At 39.0% G+C, this 17339-nt stretch overlaps 1 protein-coding gene across 4 annotated transcripts in view; it reads right to left on the minus strand.

Annotated features, from left to right (window-relative positions):
* STEAP4 (STEAP4 metalloreductase) overlaps positions 1 to 17339 on the minus strand; it is a 63552-nt gene that overhangs the window by 24014 nt on the left and 22199 nt on the right. Inside the window, exon 1 of one of the 4 annotated variants that reach the window (XM_027684673.1) lies at positions 14032 to 14167. The exons of 2 other annotated variants lie outside the window; for them this stretch is intronic. In XM_027684673.1, coding sequence (XP_027540474.1) covers positions 14032 to 14142 — 111 coding nt within the window. In that variant the 5' untranslated portion in view covers positions 14143 to 14167. Of the gene's footprint in view, positions 1 to 6726; positions 6892 to 14031; positions 14168 to 17339 lie in introns of those variants that run through there. One more of the 4 variants, XM_027684676.1, reaches the window with a different exon arrangement.

Genomic DNA, 17339 nt, shown 5'->3' on the forward strand with positions numbered 1-17339 from the left:
ATCGGCCTCTGACAAGAAGACTTCAGAAAACTGTAGTGTGTGTCAAGGTTTTCTCCTGCTCAGTCCAAAAAGCATGGAAAAAGGAATTAAAATACCATGTAGACATACAGAGACAGGGGAATTGCACCCATGTAGATGTCATGTGGGGTTCTGCAAGCTGCTGGTGCTTCACAGACTGTGCAATGCTGTGGCAGAAACACCAGCTCCAGCACAGAATGAACCCTGGGCCCAGGAACATAGGGCTGCTTCTGGCAGGGTTGCACAGGTGATGGGCTGGAGGGTCCTCCTGGCCTTGGAGGATGAAGGTTAGGTCTGCTGGTCTGCACACACAGCTGGTTCCAGACCTCTCTCCTCCAGGGCCTGGAGACACTCTCTCTAGAGCAGGCAGTCTGATGTGGGGAGTGCCAATGTGCTCTTTCCTCCATGAGCACCAAGGGCTTTGCTGTGATCACCCTCTACTGATCCCTGCAGTAATCTGCCTTTGGGAGACTTTTCTGGGCTGCTGGTCTTCTCCCAGGACCTTGTCCAGATCTGGGATGGGGAAGCAAACAGGATCCCTGAAGCCACAAAGAGGCAGGAGCTCCTTGGCACCCCTCCTGCACAGCCTCCAGCTGCATATGCAGGTGGCAGCTCCCTGCAGTCCCTCCTCTGACTCCCCCAGTACTTCTCACAGCTTCCAAATCCTCTCCTTCTCCCAGCTCTCAGTTTTTGCCTCACCCATAAATCACAAGACCTGTAAATCACAAGACCTGCTTGCTGATGTTCTCTTTACTCTGGCCACTCTGTCTGTCACTGCCACCAGAAAGGCAGAGTGCAAGAGGGGGGATGCTGAAACCTCTGGGCTTGCCTACCACTCCTAGATGGCCAACAACCCTGACAACCCCCAGCAGCCTGCTGTGAGGGGAGTGCTCTTCTTTGTGTCCATCTTTGGGGTCCTTGTCATACATTTTTGAGCTCTCATCTCTCACATGTCACCTTCCTTTTTTGTTTATTTCATTTGTTGTCTCATATCATACTTGCCTGTGCTCCTTTTTTTAGGGAAAAAAAAAAGAGCAATGATGTTACAAAGCTCCATGTTGTTTGTAGGAGGTTGTTTCCCCAGGCTCATAGTTACTGTGGAAGAAGAGATGACAACCTTCTAAAAAAACCCAGAAGGGAAAGAGAAGAGGCACAAAGCCTGTCACTTTGTGCTGCAAAATCTCCATCAGACAGCAAACTCACACTGAAGCCGGGGAGACCCAGGACACACAGCTAGGCTGTCTACCCATGAGAGAAGCAGTCCTCGTGCCCTAGGGGAGCCAGCATGCCCACAGGGACAGCACAGGACACCTCAAAGGCTGATAGAAATTTACTGATAAATACAGCCTCAAGGCTACTGATAAACACCTGTACCCCTCAGCTGTATCACTTTTTGAAATATAATTATGTTTTCCTTAGCAGGGAAGGTATAGTTAGGGGAATGTACATGGAAGATTTAGCATCTGAAACAAAAGTTCTGACTATAGCATTTTAAAGCCTGTCTTTGTTGTGTGCAATCTTCACAGATAGACAACATAATAAACGAGATCTTGTGCTGGAGGCTTATTCTGAAGTCCAAGTTTGCATAGGTATTCAGGATGGAAATCAACACATCTTTGAGGATTTATACATTAGAGATGACAAAACATCATCAAGTAGACTAGTTAATCCTAATGTCAGTGATGCCAGAGTAAGATGCATTTCTACCTGAAAGCAGGGCATGCAGTAGCATGATTTAAATATAAGCTTTGTCCTGTATTTTTTGCCCCTATCATGGCATTTCTGCACAAAGCATAGTTTCTTGGGAGTGAAGTACTGGGTCCTTAGTGTTTAGGGGTAGCTGACTTGACGTCAGCTTTGCCAGAATCAGGAAACAATATCACCCTTCACAAAGTCGCAGATACAGGTGTCGCTGTTAAATCCGTGGTTTTCCCATACAATCGCACCATCATTGGTTGGAAACAATTCAGAGTAACTTCAGTGAAACTTGATCAAAAAAAAAAAGAGGTGTTCAGGAGACAGATCAAATAAAGTCAACAAACTTTCTTGAACTTTACTTGACTATTTCCTGTGATGTTTCTCTTGTTTCATGTGCTCAGACGGTGCTGCTGACAGTGTTTGCTATCAATTTCTACAGAGTGGGAATATCCAGACCATTACTGTGCATAAGCTCCAGAACTTTTGGCAGCTTTAGTTTTCTTTCCTGAAAAGTGATTTATCTGTAAAGACTGTGAGGGAAGCACTGGGCATGTAAGCTGGTGAGAAACACATGTTGCTAGAAGTTACAGACCAAGATAAACAGCATTTCATAAGGTACTCAGTGAGTGAAGTCACAAGCCAAATATATACATACAGAGGTTCAAAGCTAAGGGAACGAGTGACTTTTTGGAGGAGACAGTAATTTCTACCTTCTTTCTTCCTATATAAATCACTGGGCTCGTCCAGCCTGTCCATGCTTCATTGTGATCATCTTAGAAAGTGTTTGGAAAGTGAGGAACATGAGAAAGGGAATAATTTTTGTTGTCTTAAGTGAGACTGACACATGGATGGCTGAAAGTCTGTAATGGCTGAAACATTTTTCCATTTGCTGCTCCCAGTTTGGCCAAAGCCAAATCCTCTCTTGGATTCCTTCCTCTAAAGTTAATATTTTCAAAGGAACTACACTCATACATATATATATATATGAGATGTCTCAGGTTTTCATTGTGTCTTATTAGTTTTCAATGTACATGTGAAGATCAGTAAAGATGATCCTAGAGGGAACTCTTACTTGTAATAGTGTCAATAGGAGATGGGAAAATGTAACTTTATAAGCTTTTACATTCTTGGTGTTATTTTCTATTTTTTTGGCTACCTACCATTTTGGTTTTTAAGTGGGAATTAAAGGCACTGAAGACACATGGAGCTAAAACATCATGATTTTTTAATGCTAAATAAAAATAATTTTGTTCAGCTGGTGTTTATCATCTATTTACAGAGTGACACTTCCATTTTTGAGATGATAATACCGTTCAGCCTTCCTTGCTGTTTCAGCAGATAAAGTTACCCTGTGATCAGAGACAGCTCTTGTGCATGCATTTGTGAAGGCTGCTCTGGATTCCTCTTGCATTCAAGCTTGTTGCTTTGTTTCTAATTAGTCTTTTCTTAAATTACAAAAAAAATGTGACACTATTGCTCACTTAGTTTCTGGGAACATACTCTGCTAATGACACTGCCTACCAGGAGGCCAAAATATCCCCCAAGGCAGTTATTGTCTGATATAGAGAAATATGCAGGATTTTAATTTCCTAGCATTTCACAGGTAAGCTATACTGTGATTTTGCATGAGATGGAAGACAAAATACTTGCTGCTGAATTATTCTGTGAAGAACATTCAGGTACAGTGAAAAAAAGCATAAAGTAAAGCACACAGAAATATTTCAGTCAATGGCCCAAAGCAAAACCTACATTCTGAGCTTCTGATTGATGTATTTTGTATTTGGATAAGTGTACTTTTCCTTGGGCTGTGGGGAGGTACAAACATTGCACAAAAGTAATGGTGTCTTACTGGGAGTGCTTTATGTCTGTAGAGTGTCCTCAACAACTGGAAACATCACAGTCTGAAGCTCACAGGAATGGGTACTGTGTTTTAGATTGTGTGTTAGTGCCCAATACAATTTCAAAATGAGGCTAGGAAAAAAAGGTAAATTTAAGAAATATTTATTTACAGACCATAATACCTTTGAACTGAAATCTGCCTAGGCTATGTTGAATACATCCTTATGGTCTACAAGCCCTGAGTGTCATTCCCTTACATCTAGTGCTTTTTCTTAGAAGAATTTACAAACATCCATAAGTCAGGTAGGATGATATTTTTTGCTTTGTAATTCTAGCTGAAGTTGCTTCCATTCCATGAAGCTGACCTGTCATATTTAGAGGAGGTTAACAAGAGGTGTTTGATGTATTCTGGACAGATGAATATCTCTTTTGGAGGTTTATATACCTGAAAAATGTTGTAGATCTTCCCAATGAAACTATTTTTAAATTTCACTTAAAAAAACCCAAGACCACTGTATCCTTTTCCCACATTTGGGATGCAACCATATTTGGAAATTTAGAACTGCTTGTGAGAGAGAAAATAAGCTACAGAACTTCTACCCATAACCATACCAGACTATTGTTCCTATTTATGTGATGTCTTTACAGCTACTGTCTAGCTAATTAAAAAATAAGCTGCAAGGAGAAATATAAACCCTAATAATAGTGGAAAATATAGAAAGGTGAACCAGTCAATGTTATGGACTCAGAAAGACTACAAACCCCCAAATGCATTCTGAGCAACTCACTCCAACAGCTGAATAATCACACCACTGTCATAGCCAGACATTTATTGAGTTCAATACCTGAAAAAATCACCCCTACTGTGAAAATACTCAAACAGATGATCAAGTCACAGCAGCTGAAGGAATTACTACATATCAGTTGAGCCACACTACCTCTTTATGTCCATGCTCTCCACTTATTCCAGTGAATACTACCATATTAGTTTAAATCTCTTCCTCTGAGCTCTGCTCAGTCCCCATCTGACTAAGTCTGACTGAATGTGCACGGTATTTGTGTCCTGCTTTATCCTTCCTGACCCATTGTAAACATAAATTTTCTGGACGCAGATTTCTTGGTAGATATTTCTTCGTATCGTCCAGCACTGGAAGAGCTTGTAAAGTATAATTTTTCTTCTAGGCTAGTTGACATACAGAATGTATTTTTTGTCTTTTTCTTTGTTTTCCTTTTGAAAACAGGAACTTCATTATAATGTGAGCAATAACCAGCAGACACAGACAGAAATAAAAGTTAACGTTTAGCCTAGGAGAAGTAATTTTGATATCTTTTTAACTGTGCTCCCTTAAGAAGGGTAGAACTTCTTTTCTAGTGATACATTTATGATGTTATAATTAATCACAGAAAAAGAATTTGTACTGCATTATGACAGAGAGCAATAAGTAGGGGATATGAAGATGAATAGGCTACTTAAGTGAGTAAATGACTTCTGGTGCCAGCCTGGCAATGACATAGAGGACTTGACTGTCTGTAGTGCTATCAGGCCTCTCAGACTTCTCAGGAGTTTTATTCAGGGCTTTTGAATGCGTATGATATTACTGGCCATCATTGCTATGCTTGGCCACCAAACAGAAGACAAAAGAGGAAGTTATTTGGACAATGCAAGGTGCTGGTTTGTCTGGGTAAGAAGAGTTTCACTGAAAGGATGAGTTCTTCAGAAATGATTGCGAGCTGTTATTAACTGACATAATCCTTCCAAAAGGTCTTGTTTTTGATCATTGGACAATAAATGATCTAGTCGCAAAGTCTCTTCCCTTCACACTTTCTTCTTACAGACCTCAGAGCACTGACCCTGCTCTCTCTGCTCCTCTTCTCTTTCTTCTATATTCCTTGTCCCTTCAACTTCTTTTAAAATATGCTTATTATGATCAGTGAGCTTTTCTCTGGTTTCTTTGTCAGACACTACCCCAGCCACATAAGGATTATTTTTTGTGAAGGTAGTGGCTAACTCAATGAAGTGGGAATGAGAGGTCTTACAGAACAAGTACAGATGTGGACTTCAGGTTTCACAAGTAGTATTTCACAGGCAGGTGAATATGGACAGGAAGATATGCCAACAGCAGCCCCAAGAGACTTTATATGAACAAGAGAAAAATTTCTACCTGATTTTATTGGGCCTTCTGTTCTCCATTCCCCCTGTCCATTTTGTTATTTAGAAAAATCAAAATGCAAACAGGCAGAAGATTCAGGTGGACTGTATTAGATGCTAGAAATGGTACTGGAAACACGGGTATGTATTACAGTAAAGCTACTGTCATCTTGACCATTCTCATCTACACCCTGTTATTTCTGTGAGACGTTATTTAAATGTGTCATATACCTCAGAAAAATACTCTGTGTTTCGCATTTTTTTAAAGAATGTCAAGAAGTTAAATAAGTATCTCCATGAAATTTGCTTAATAAGAATTTTCAGAAGCATTTGTCGTATTTCTGCTAGCAAAGTCAACTGAAAGACTAATTTTAGCAATGTAAAAAGCTGCTTCTATTGTGACAAAAATTATGGCCTAAGGGACAGAGCCACCCCCTCTAGAAATTAATACTTACAAAACCACATTTCTGTCAACAATCTGATGGGAATGCCTTGGGAAGCTACTAATGGGAAAACAGAGTTGTCAGAATAAAAATTGTTCACCTTCTCTAAACCAAAGAGGCTTTATTTTTTCTTCCAAGCAATAAGCACGATTGTCTCTCTGAAATCTCTGCCTCCTGTAGATAATATGCTTGGTTTAGTACTAACTCATACTTCAACTTCTGTCTCATGTACTCAGTATTTTTTGTCATCGTGTAGACCTTATGCTCCAGAGAATAACAACTTTGTAAACCTATTTTTGCATTGCATCCACAATTACAATTAAGAATTATGAGTACAAAATACACAAAAAACCCCATATCACAAAATTTATATGAGCTGAAAAACAAAACTTTGCATATCAATCCAAGAATTAATTAAGGTATTTGCAGTCTAATCAAAGCATTATTGTTAATCCCATTTTGAGAAAACCAACACTTCAAATTTTTTAATTATTATAGCTCCCTCCAAGTCATGATGCAGTTGATACTAGTACAAACCAATTTGCTCATGTCTACCCCTTTCTCCAATGTTATGCTCACCCTTCTGTTGGTCCTCAAGAAGCAGGAGAGAGAGCTATGATGAGTTGTTAGTGTCCCGAGTTCTTCACTGGAAGAAGTAGGGTGCTGCTGAGGATTTCTTTCACCTCACTCTAGGGTCAGTGTGGGGCTATTTTTATATGTTTCTTAGCACATACTGCACATTACTCTTTCTTCATCGGTCCACAATTCCACTTTATATCTAAATATACTATATATAGTATGTTTTATTTACTCATGTTAAATATTTGTTCCTTGCTCCCTTTGTTATCTCTAAAGAGCCAGTTTTATTGGCCTTCCAAAGGGCTTAATGAGCAGTAATTGATCATTAGTGATTTGCTTATAGCCCAGGAGTCTCTGGTTTCATCTTATCTCCACCCTTACAGAACCTCTTCTATAATCAGTTGCTTCTATAATCCTCTACACTAGTTTTATTCCACGTCATAGCTGCTCTACACAAAGTAGCTACTGCTCCTCTACTATCTATTATATACAGAAATCATAGAAGTGTTTTAACAATAGGCTTTACAGTACACAGACCTACAAAGCTAAGCTAAAACTTAAACAAACTAAGTAACATTCACCTGGCAGCTAAACAATTTCTGTTACAGCTCACCTAGCTAAAAGAAAGGTTCAGGCAGTCCAAGATAATACAAGCATGTCCTAGCTCCAAGGCTTTCCAGACATAATACAAAGTTTGTGGGCTCCTACTAGCAATGACAATGCCCTGCTTGTTAGGCTGTACAGCTCTGCCCTGTGGAACCAAGCAAAGAAGTCTTGGGCATGGGTCTCATCAGCCTTATGAGGTGGGAACCCAAAATGAAGACTCCTGGAGGAGTTGGGTTCCTATGTTCTGGGTTAGTTTGTCTAAGAATTGACAGCTGTCATTTTTCAGTTATACAGCATATTGCAGTCAGTCAAGCCACATTCAGTGCAAAATCTGCTACGTGGAAAGAAAACGTTAGAAACAACTTGCATAAAATGAGCTTCATTTTCATGCCTGAGTCCTTCTGAGATCTGCAGCTTATCTCTTCTGAGGAGCCTGGTCTGACTGATGCTTAAAAAAAGTGAATACAGATGTCACGGAAATGAGGACACAGGGAGGATTTCCAACCACCTGCTTTATGGAACAGAATTCCTTCCAGGCTGGAACTTTGTGTCCTAGTTTGGCCTCAGGCTTGTTCAGTGCCTGTCCTGGGAGGGAGAAGATCAAGTTTGAAATGGGAAAGAGGGAACATTCTATTGTGGACCACAAAAAATTCTCTGTCAACACTGACTTTTCCCTGTCTCCTGTCCAAAAGTGTTGTTTGAATCAAACACGAAAGAAAGCAGAGTTAAGTATATTGGTGGTGTTTCTTTAACTGCTTCCAAAAATTAATGTTCCTTCCCAGGGCTTGTGCTGTCTTATATGCAGCTTCCTTTTCAGAGGTCTGGGATAGAGCAGGGGCAGACCAGACAGTGGCAATAGTGTTGCCTGGACAGACATTTGTTTATCCTGTAGTTGTCTGGAGGTGTGCTGGATGAGGGAGCAGACTCCAAACTTTCCTCAAAGCAGTGAAAACTCTGCTCTTTGCTACAGAGCTGTGAGCTAAGAGCACTGTCAAGGAATCCTCAGGTGGATTTCTTTCCTCCAGATGAATATTGTGACCTTTTCTGCAGCATGCAGTCGTGCCTCACAATAAAACTCTGGTGTACTAAATGATGTGACTCATAAAGCATCTGCCAGAAAGGAAAGTAACTGTCTCAGCTAAATGTTGCAGACACAGTAGAAACTCCTACTGGTTTATTATAGCCAGTTTAAGGATTTATTTCTGTTTGACACTAGGAATAATTCTCAAAACATCTCTAAGACAGAAGAAAATCGTTACATGTTAAATTACTTCTACCATGATAGTTACTGTAATCTTCTCATATCAAGAAGACGGATTGTATTTAATTTGTTTCTTAAATTCCATCTCAAATTATCAGAACTGCATATACTCAATATATTTTTTTGTACTAAATAGGAGAATATGCAGTTCCCATGCAGATTTTTATGTTCTGTTTGATATATAAAATGAGCTTTTTAAATAAGATCCAAGATTATAAAATTACCAGAGAAAAAAGAATTAAATTATTATGGCAGTACACATACTTCTTTAAAAAAATACGAAGGGCTTGGTACTCCAATCCTTTATATGCCATGTGGTCACTAACCTCCTTGTTACTGTTTTTGTCTTGTAGAATGTAATTTCTATACTATATTGACAAATCTGTGTTGTTCGAAATTAAATTTATAACAGCTTTTGAAATATCTGATTTATTGTTACATTATAGTCCTATATTCAGGTATACACTTAACTAATGCCCACTTACATAATGTTGATACAGAACTGGATTATGTGTACTTGTTTCACAAATACCATTAGGAAATAATGTTGAAAGATCTTTTCCCTAAAGGATTTTTTTCTGCCTATTTTAATAGTAATTGGGAAAAACAAAGGTGGAAAGTTAAATAACTTAAGCAGAAATTATCCAGTTACAACAGCAAAAGTTCAGTTGGGAGGTGGTTGTTAGATGTATGATCATCACAAAAAGTTGTTAACATTGATCATCACAAAAAATACTAATTTGAAATGTACTCAGATGTAGGACACAGAAGAGACATACCTTTTAAGTGACAGTGATTGAACTGAGGATGAAAAACCTCATCCTGTTATATAATATTAAACAAATATTTGAATGATCTGTTATAAACTGAGAAGCGTGTATCTGAATAATTGCAAATGGATGCACAAAAGGGTACGTTGGTCTTTTTATTATAACTATGTTGTCTGAAGCCTATTTTATGATATATATTTAGATATATATAGCTAATGATCACAGAATAAAAATCTTAATAATCTACCTAAAAGTCTTTCACACTGGTCATAAAAACACAGTTGGAGTGGAACATTACATACAGATTATATTGCAAACTGGGAGAATGCGTGTCAGGTTGAGTGGGTCTCTCACTCTCCCCAGGATTAATGTTCTATTGTAAACAGGCAGAAGGCAAGTATAGAAATATAGGTCAGCAGTGTGAGATAGCAATACCACTGAAGTAAAACCAATTCTTTCTTCAAAAAAACCCCATTGTGAACATAAAGGCAAATATAAATACGAAGGAGGCAATGTGGATGGTCCATGAAACTAGTATATGGTCCTGCAGGCTCACTGAAAAACATCTTGAGAGAGTTTGTATATGTGGTAGATTTATAGTAGGAAAACCAAGAACTATCAGAAGTGATATTTTCTTTAAAGATAAAAATAATGCATCATATAGGAGAATTTTCTTCACTTACAGAGGTTTTGTGCTGCTAATGTACAATCTCATGTTGTAGGCAACTCTGCTATCAAACACTTCCTGGAAAACTCTTTGAAAGGGAGTCATCAATGATGGAACACTTAGCAAAACAGGATGAAGTACTTTGAAAATCATGTGAATAGACTGAAGAAATAGATGAAAGAAAGCGATGTAGAACCCTGCTATGGTCTAAGTAGGGTAGCACACTGTTGTAAGAGCTTGTTCTTTTCCCAGGAACGAAGGCAGACCACCTCCCCAGTGCTTTCAGGATGTGACAAATACTTGATCACAATTAAACCAAAGAGCTAAACTTAATATCAAAAATTATTTTTATAGCTATTTAGTGGCAAATGTTGATTATAGCCACCTTTTCTTTGCATCATCTATGCAATTAATTACAAAAAGTGCTTAGTCACTGTTTTCTTGGTGTGATTTAGCAATATAGTTTCCCTCTGGCCTTACATTACTCCAGGACTCTAATGATTCTTGTCAGCATGGCAGGGGAGAGGCACTTTCCTCTTAGAAAGGGGCCTTTTGAGAGGCCAGATGTGCAACCCAACACAATGTAAACTTCAAAATCAGGAAACACTCTAAATGAAAACATCATTTGTATTTTCCACATCAAATAGAAAGCAAAACCTTTTGGTTCCCCGTGTTTTAATTGCACCTGTTAGCTCTGATGACTTAGTGATAGTGTCACTAGTACTTAAAACTTTGGTATACGTTGGTATAGTTAAAATTACATAAATCAGTAACCTGTCAGTCAAAATTGCTTCTCACCTTCGTGTGTGCCTTGTAGTACTCTAAAAATTACAGTTTAAAGATTGTCTTTAATTTTAATTACATGGATATCATATATTAACATTAATAATGCCCTGGATGAGTACTTATCTTTCAATTTTGGCCAAGGATGCAGATTTTCTAGAGGCTTCCATAAAAGTTCCCATTGACTTCAGCTGTGTAATTTGGAAACACTAATATATGTATCCACTCATCACACTGGTTGGATTTTTTTTTCCCTCTTTCTCAATGTTTCCTGAATTTTTTTGTGTTCACAGGTGTAAGTAGGGCTACAAGAACTAGCTCTAGGTAATTGTATTATCCCATCTTTAAACTGGCAGCTTAATATTAATCAGGAGTCAGTTTCACACCAACAGATAAAGTCCTACAGGATTTTACTGGGACTCTGTTAGCAATTCAGAAAAGGATAAAAGATATATTCTTAAGTCATACAGCTATGTGAACAACTGAAATCGATTGGAGCTGTTGTTGAGCTCGCTTAGATCCCTAGTCACACAGATATTTTTGGAAACGATTACACAGCTAAAGTAGAAAGAAAGCATTAAGAAGGATTATGCTGATATTCTAGTTTCACTGTGAGGGGTGAAACCTCATCTCTTATCTACTCATGAGCAATAAAACCTGCTCTTTTAGGAAAAAAAATGTGATCAATAGAGAGAAGATTTTATTGTATAATGTGTTTAAGTGTAAACCAGAGATTTGGCATGAAAAGATTCAATAGAAAGCCTCATGAATAATTAATTAGAAAGAAAATACTCATTATTTAATTTAGGAGGTAGACCAATAGTTCACTCATTTTTAAACTGTAGATCATTTCCTACTTGTTTATGCTATTCCATTACCCCTCCTGGAACTCTTTGCTCGAAGGCTGCTGTTCATTCTCCTGTTTGTCCAGTCCCACAGCCTACTGTACGTGATGCTGATATTGAGCCTTCTGTTTACTACTGGCTTAGGTAGTGCTGCTTGTATTGATAGTAAGCAGGTTTGGCAGTGCTTTTGCAAGTAGTGCAAAGATTTGAGAATACACTGTGTTGGAAGATAAAGTCCACATCAAATAACTTTTAAAGTCTCAGTAATCTATTTAAAATGCCGCTCTGATGGTTTAAGAGACTCTTATTACCTACTGATTCACTTACGTAATATGAAAGATTTGATATCTGTTTATTGCACGGTTATAGCTGGATATTACTAGGGCTGTCGTTGTTGATTATCAGTGGTGCTTTCACTAATTAAGGTTGTTTGTGGAGAACACCCAGTGGCTCCAAAAAGCGCCTTACTGCCAGCAGGGCTGCCTGGGGAGCGAGGGCCAGGTGCATGGCCCTACTGCGTGACAGGGCACAGGGACACAGGGTGGTGGCTGGATGTGCACAGGGGCATGGCAGCACTGGAGCTGCTTTGAAGGCATGGGCTGATTTGATTTCTCCTGAAGTCTGCACTCAGAGAGGCACGTCCACACCATCATCCTTCTCCACGCAGTAGCACTGTGCAGGGAAGGCACAGCCTGGAGGATGAAGGTAGCCCTATGGAGCTATTACAGCACCATATATAGCAATACATATAATGACTGTATAACTAGAGAAGGTCTCCTGCATGTCTGTGTCCCTCTGTGTGCTGTTGCAAATCCTTCTGTAAACTTTTCAATCTCCATCTCCACCTGGCTTTGGATTTGTGTTTGCAATTCTCTATTTAAGGAAGCTGCTACAGTACCTTATTTTCTGATGTCTGGGAAATCTGGCTATAATTTCTAGCCTAGACAAGCCAGAGTGGTTTCTAATATGTTACACTACCACTTGTTAAGATATAAAATAGCAATTCCTGTATGTTAGAAGCGTCTAAAGAGAAGAGAATAATAAAGGATGTGTATATCTGTTTTGTTTAGAAAAGAAAAATGTGGATACCTCTGCTGTGATTGATAGGAATGCATAATACATAAATATCTGTGGTTCCAAAAGCTGACAACCTTGCCTAGACTGATAAATGTTCAGTTTCTGTAGAGATAATATAATAACATATTAGAAACATCCTTTAAAAAAATAATGTCTGTCTCAATTTGAATGATCTGAAAGCCTTAAAGAGGGAACAAATTAGTACTGAAAACACTACAATGCTTCTGTGTTGGACAGTTATAAATATTTTTTAAAGATCTCAACTAGTTTCTTGGCTGACAATTCAAATATTTAACCTTGTGCTGGAGAACATCATAACAAAATTTGTCTCTGTACTGGCACTGTAGTAAATCTGAAATAAAAGATGGCTTTGGAATGAACAAAGAATCTACTTATTAATTTCATTTATGTGGTATCAAAGGAAAAACCAACCTACTCAATTCACTCACTCACGTGATATCTCTCGTTCAGTGGTCTAGCACACAAAAACATAGGAATTTCATCCTTCTATGTTAAGAACTTCCTCTTTTCTGACTGCACAGTAGTTCTTTCATGAGGTTGTACTTGATAAATATAGTGAAATTAGCACTTAAAAAATCAGGAGCCCCAAGGAGGACCTGCATGAAGCTGTTGAAGACAGAGACGTTGCTGTGGTGCTGTGAGCTGATGCCTGCCCAGCCCAGCCAGGAGCTGCATGGCCACAGCATTTTGGATGTGGTCAGTGAAATGTCAGTCTTGCCTGGGCTTCCTCCTATAGACAAACACCCACACCTTCTCCATGGATAGGGCAGTGAACCACTAGCAAAGCATCCACTTTTTATTTTTTTCCTGCAGCAACCAGCTTAAAGAGGAGAACTGGTCCTTATCACCATGTAGGATGGGATGCATCCTGGTGGTGAGGGCACATTCCTACAATGAGTACCAAACCCCATAGATTTGGCAGAAGGTGACTGAATATCCTGATCAGATTTTTTTTACAGCAGTTGACCCTGGGGGTGTGACTGCTACAGGAGCAGGTGTGGCCCAGCCTGGAGGACATGTTGGAACATGGACAGACTCAGGTTGGGGTACACAGGTGCATGCAAGACAGGTAGTACAGGTCTGATGGAATGTGGGAATTTTTCTGACCACAGTTACTGGGTGTGCCCAGGGCACATGTATCAGACTCCGTGCTTCTGGAGTCTTGTACATCGTGAAACAGCTCTCAGACCCTTTACAGTAAAACCCTACTGCCTGTTCACTCTCCAGTAATTGCATATGAGCCAGAAACTGTGCTGATCATATATCTTGAAATACCTTCTCGGTGGCTGAGATACATTTTCTGTCAGTATAATATGTAGCCATCACTCTGGGACCTCCATTAATTTTCCTAGCAGGAAGTAGTGCACAATCCTTAGTGATGGCCATCCCTTGATCTGACTGTTGGTAGTCCACCTCTATTCTCCAGGTACCTGTGGAAAAAACAAATTGACACATTCATTTTGAAATGCTTACGCTCTTTTGATTTTCACTGTAAGGGTGGGAGGAACATCTGCACAGAGCAGGGTGCAAAATGGTAACTGAAATATGCTAAATTCTTAAAAAAGTTTAAACCCTGGCCTTAAACTCATAGGTATAAATGGCTTCCTCTTGTTCCTACACTTCCATCTACATGGGGGCATAAAAAAGAGAAAAAAAGGTAAAAATCACTCTTATATAGATGCAGGAGTTTTGAGGGAAAGATCATAAACCCTTGTGGACAAAATAAAAATCTCGGATGTTTATGTACCCTTGGTCAGTGCTCAGACGTATGCGCAAAGACCAAAAGGGGAAGAAGTCACAACGGTATGGACCAGTGTGAAAGGGAAAGCTAGAAGGGAGCAGTTATAGTGAAGTAGCTAGCTGGTGACTGCAAGGAATAGAGGATACATCTGAAGCTCAGTGCCCTGTGTGTGCTGCTTGTAGAAGAGCTTACTTTACAAGGGACAGCATCTGCTGTCCTAGGGAGACAGATACGAGCATGTTTTCAAGGCAGAACAGACAAAATGAAAGGGTCTTTGGAATAATCAGACAACTGTAGAGATAAGGCAGATGTTTCTGGAAAGTTCTGTCTTTTGACTTTGTATGCAAACACTCAGACCTCACATTTGACACACAGAACACAAAGCTGTTCTCTCTTTGTCTCAGTCATGGGTCAGTGTTGCAGAGAGTGATAGACCTGACACATTAGAGGGGGAACAATTCATGAGTTTAGCTACTCCCAGCATGAACATTCTTGAGCACTTTCGCACTACTTTGTGTTCTCTGGTATTACTGTTTCACTTATATCACTCTCGCAAAGAGGTTTTGTTATTTTTATGGATATAACTCTTTTAGAAAGCATTGTGCTGGCAAAGATTAAAGGATTACAAAGTGGATGAGACAGAAGAAAGGAGCAAAAGGTATGTTTTGAGAGAGTTCAGGGCAAGATGTTTTCAGGGACTACTCACACAGATAATTTATATTTCTTGTATGCATAGTAACAGATAATACAAAGATAAGCTTAGAATAGTGCTCTCAATGAATAAAAGTTGGACTTAAACATTTTACCCTATCACTAGTAAACAGAGAGCCAAAGACTGTATTTATATTAATTCCTTCCTGAGTACTGATGAGAGACCTACTGGTGGTTAACTTTACACAAGCTATCACCTCTCCCTTTGGAGGGTGGAGCTAGTGATAAACGCTGAGGAGGAGGAGGACAGTATGCAGAAGATCAGGACTGAGTCAAAAAAATGCTCACGTCTCAACAGAGGATGTTGTGATGGGCGTGTAGGTCTTAGTTCAGCACAGGTGAACTTTGTGAGCATGATAATCTGACATGAGGTGAGGGCAGATGAAGGTGGGCTGAACACCCCTTAATGCTGCCGCTGTCCTGTCTGCAGTATGTGAGGTGCCACTGCTGCAGGGTAGAGCTTCAGTGCAGTCACTTTAGCAAAATTGTGTAGGTACTGTGGGCCTTGTTAATGACCTGTTTTTTTTCACCTTGTGAGAAATAGAAGAACTTGCCTTTAATCAGTTCTGTACAAGAGTGCCTTCCTGTGCGGGGCGGCAAGTCAGGTCAGGACAAGCCGCAGGGAGTAGGGGTCACAAGCTTGGGAGTCTCTGGGCTTTTTTGCCATTGGACCTCTCTGTGCTTATATCTCTCTTTGGGTGACAGCTAATGTGAATGGCATGCACGAGGAGATGAATCACAAAGTATAAAAGATTCGCACATTAACTGGAAAGGGAATTTGGTGGTGCATGTGGAAACAGTCTGGGTTTTTCACTAGCCTCCTAGTACTGTGAATGCAAATGATTCTTTATAAATCCTTTCCTGCAACACATAAGGGCGAGGGTAATTGTTTTTTTCTTCAACTGATTGCTCATCATTATAGCAAAAAAGTGCAGGATTGCTTAGAAGGAAATCCAGTTCCACTAATTCTTTCCCTAATGGTATTAGTATGTTCTTTATTTAGGCTTTTTTCAGAAACTCAGTTTTATTGTTTCAAATATTACTACACCTTCTCACTATTGCTGTTTTATGACATTATCTTTGTTTTGATGGTGGTTGTCATTATGTATCAATTTAAAGAGATCCTCAAGGAACATCATGCTCCAGTTGTTTTCGCTCATCACGGTGGGCATCTGCTTTTCTATTTTCTGTTAAGGTGCCATTTCTTTCAGTCACAAGGGTATATTTTGCTGGTGTAGATAATGAGTGCAAGATTAACTCACAAGGCAGACACTTGCTGAGAAGCTTAGCATTAACTCATGGAATAGGAAACCGAACACCATAACTGCCTATCCTGTAAAAGCTGAAATTAAATGAGCTTCCATGGTTATGGAAACAAAAGGACCATGAATTTTCTTGAGAAGTGTGTATTCACATTCTAATAAATTTCTCATTTATCTAATAAATATATCATATTTCATTATGCATATGAATAATCTCTTTTATTTATATATATATAAGAATATACCAAAACCTTCTCAAATTTTACTGACAATTTTGAGGTCTCAGGACTTGTGACTTCTCAGTGTTGCTCAAATAAAGTGGCTGATTTTCAGGAAACAAGACAAACTGAGCAGCCTTGTACCAAGTTTTTGGAAAATTTCACCTATGAATTGGGAGCCAATAGCTCTATATTGGGAGCCAAGCATCTGATAATCTCGAAATAAAATTGATAATCTTGAAGTAAATTAATCGTTCTGAAAAAAAAAATAGAGAGAGGTTAAAGCCTGGACTTCTCTTTTTAAAGCAGATAGCCTCAACCTACAATATTTACAGCAAACTTCCAGAGTTTTTAGAAACATTTATGAATAAGACCAGAATATTAATTATATGACTAGAAATAAAATTATTATTGCTATTATTGCTCTAAAGCATCTGGTTTTACAGTCCTGAGAAACTTGAAGTTTCAGAGATTGGAAAAAAGGCAGATCTGTTATGGCATCAGATCTGGAGCTGTTTTTATTTGAGTCTTTTATCTTATTCTTTCTCTTTAGAGAAAAAAAAAATCAGCAAAGAGGAAATTTTAAATTATCCTCACTAGCCAAAATTAACCAGATGCTGTGACACAAGTGCATGTGCCCATAGAGGAAAA

Source organism: Neopelma chrysocephalum, unplaced genomic scaffold (assembly GCF_003984885.1).
Source record: "Neopelma chrysocephalum unplaced genomic scaffold, ASM398488v2 Primary Assembly neopelma1_67, whole genome shotgun sequence".
Classification (NCBI taxonomy): Eukaryota; Metazoa; Chordata; class Aves; order Passeriformes; family Pipridae; genus Neopelma; species Neopelma chrysocephalum.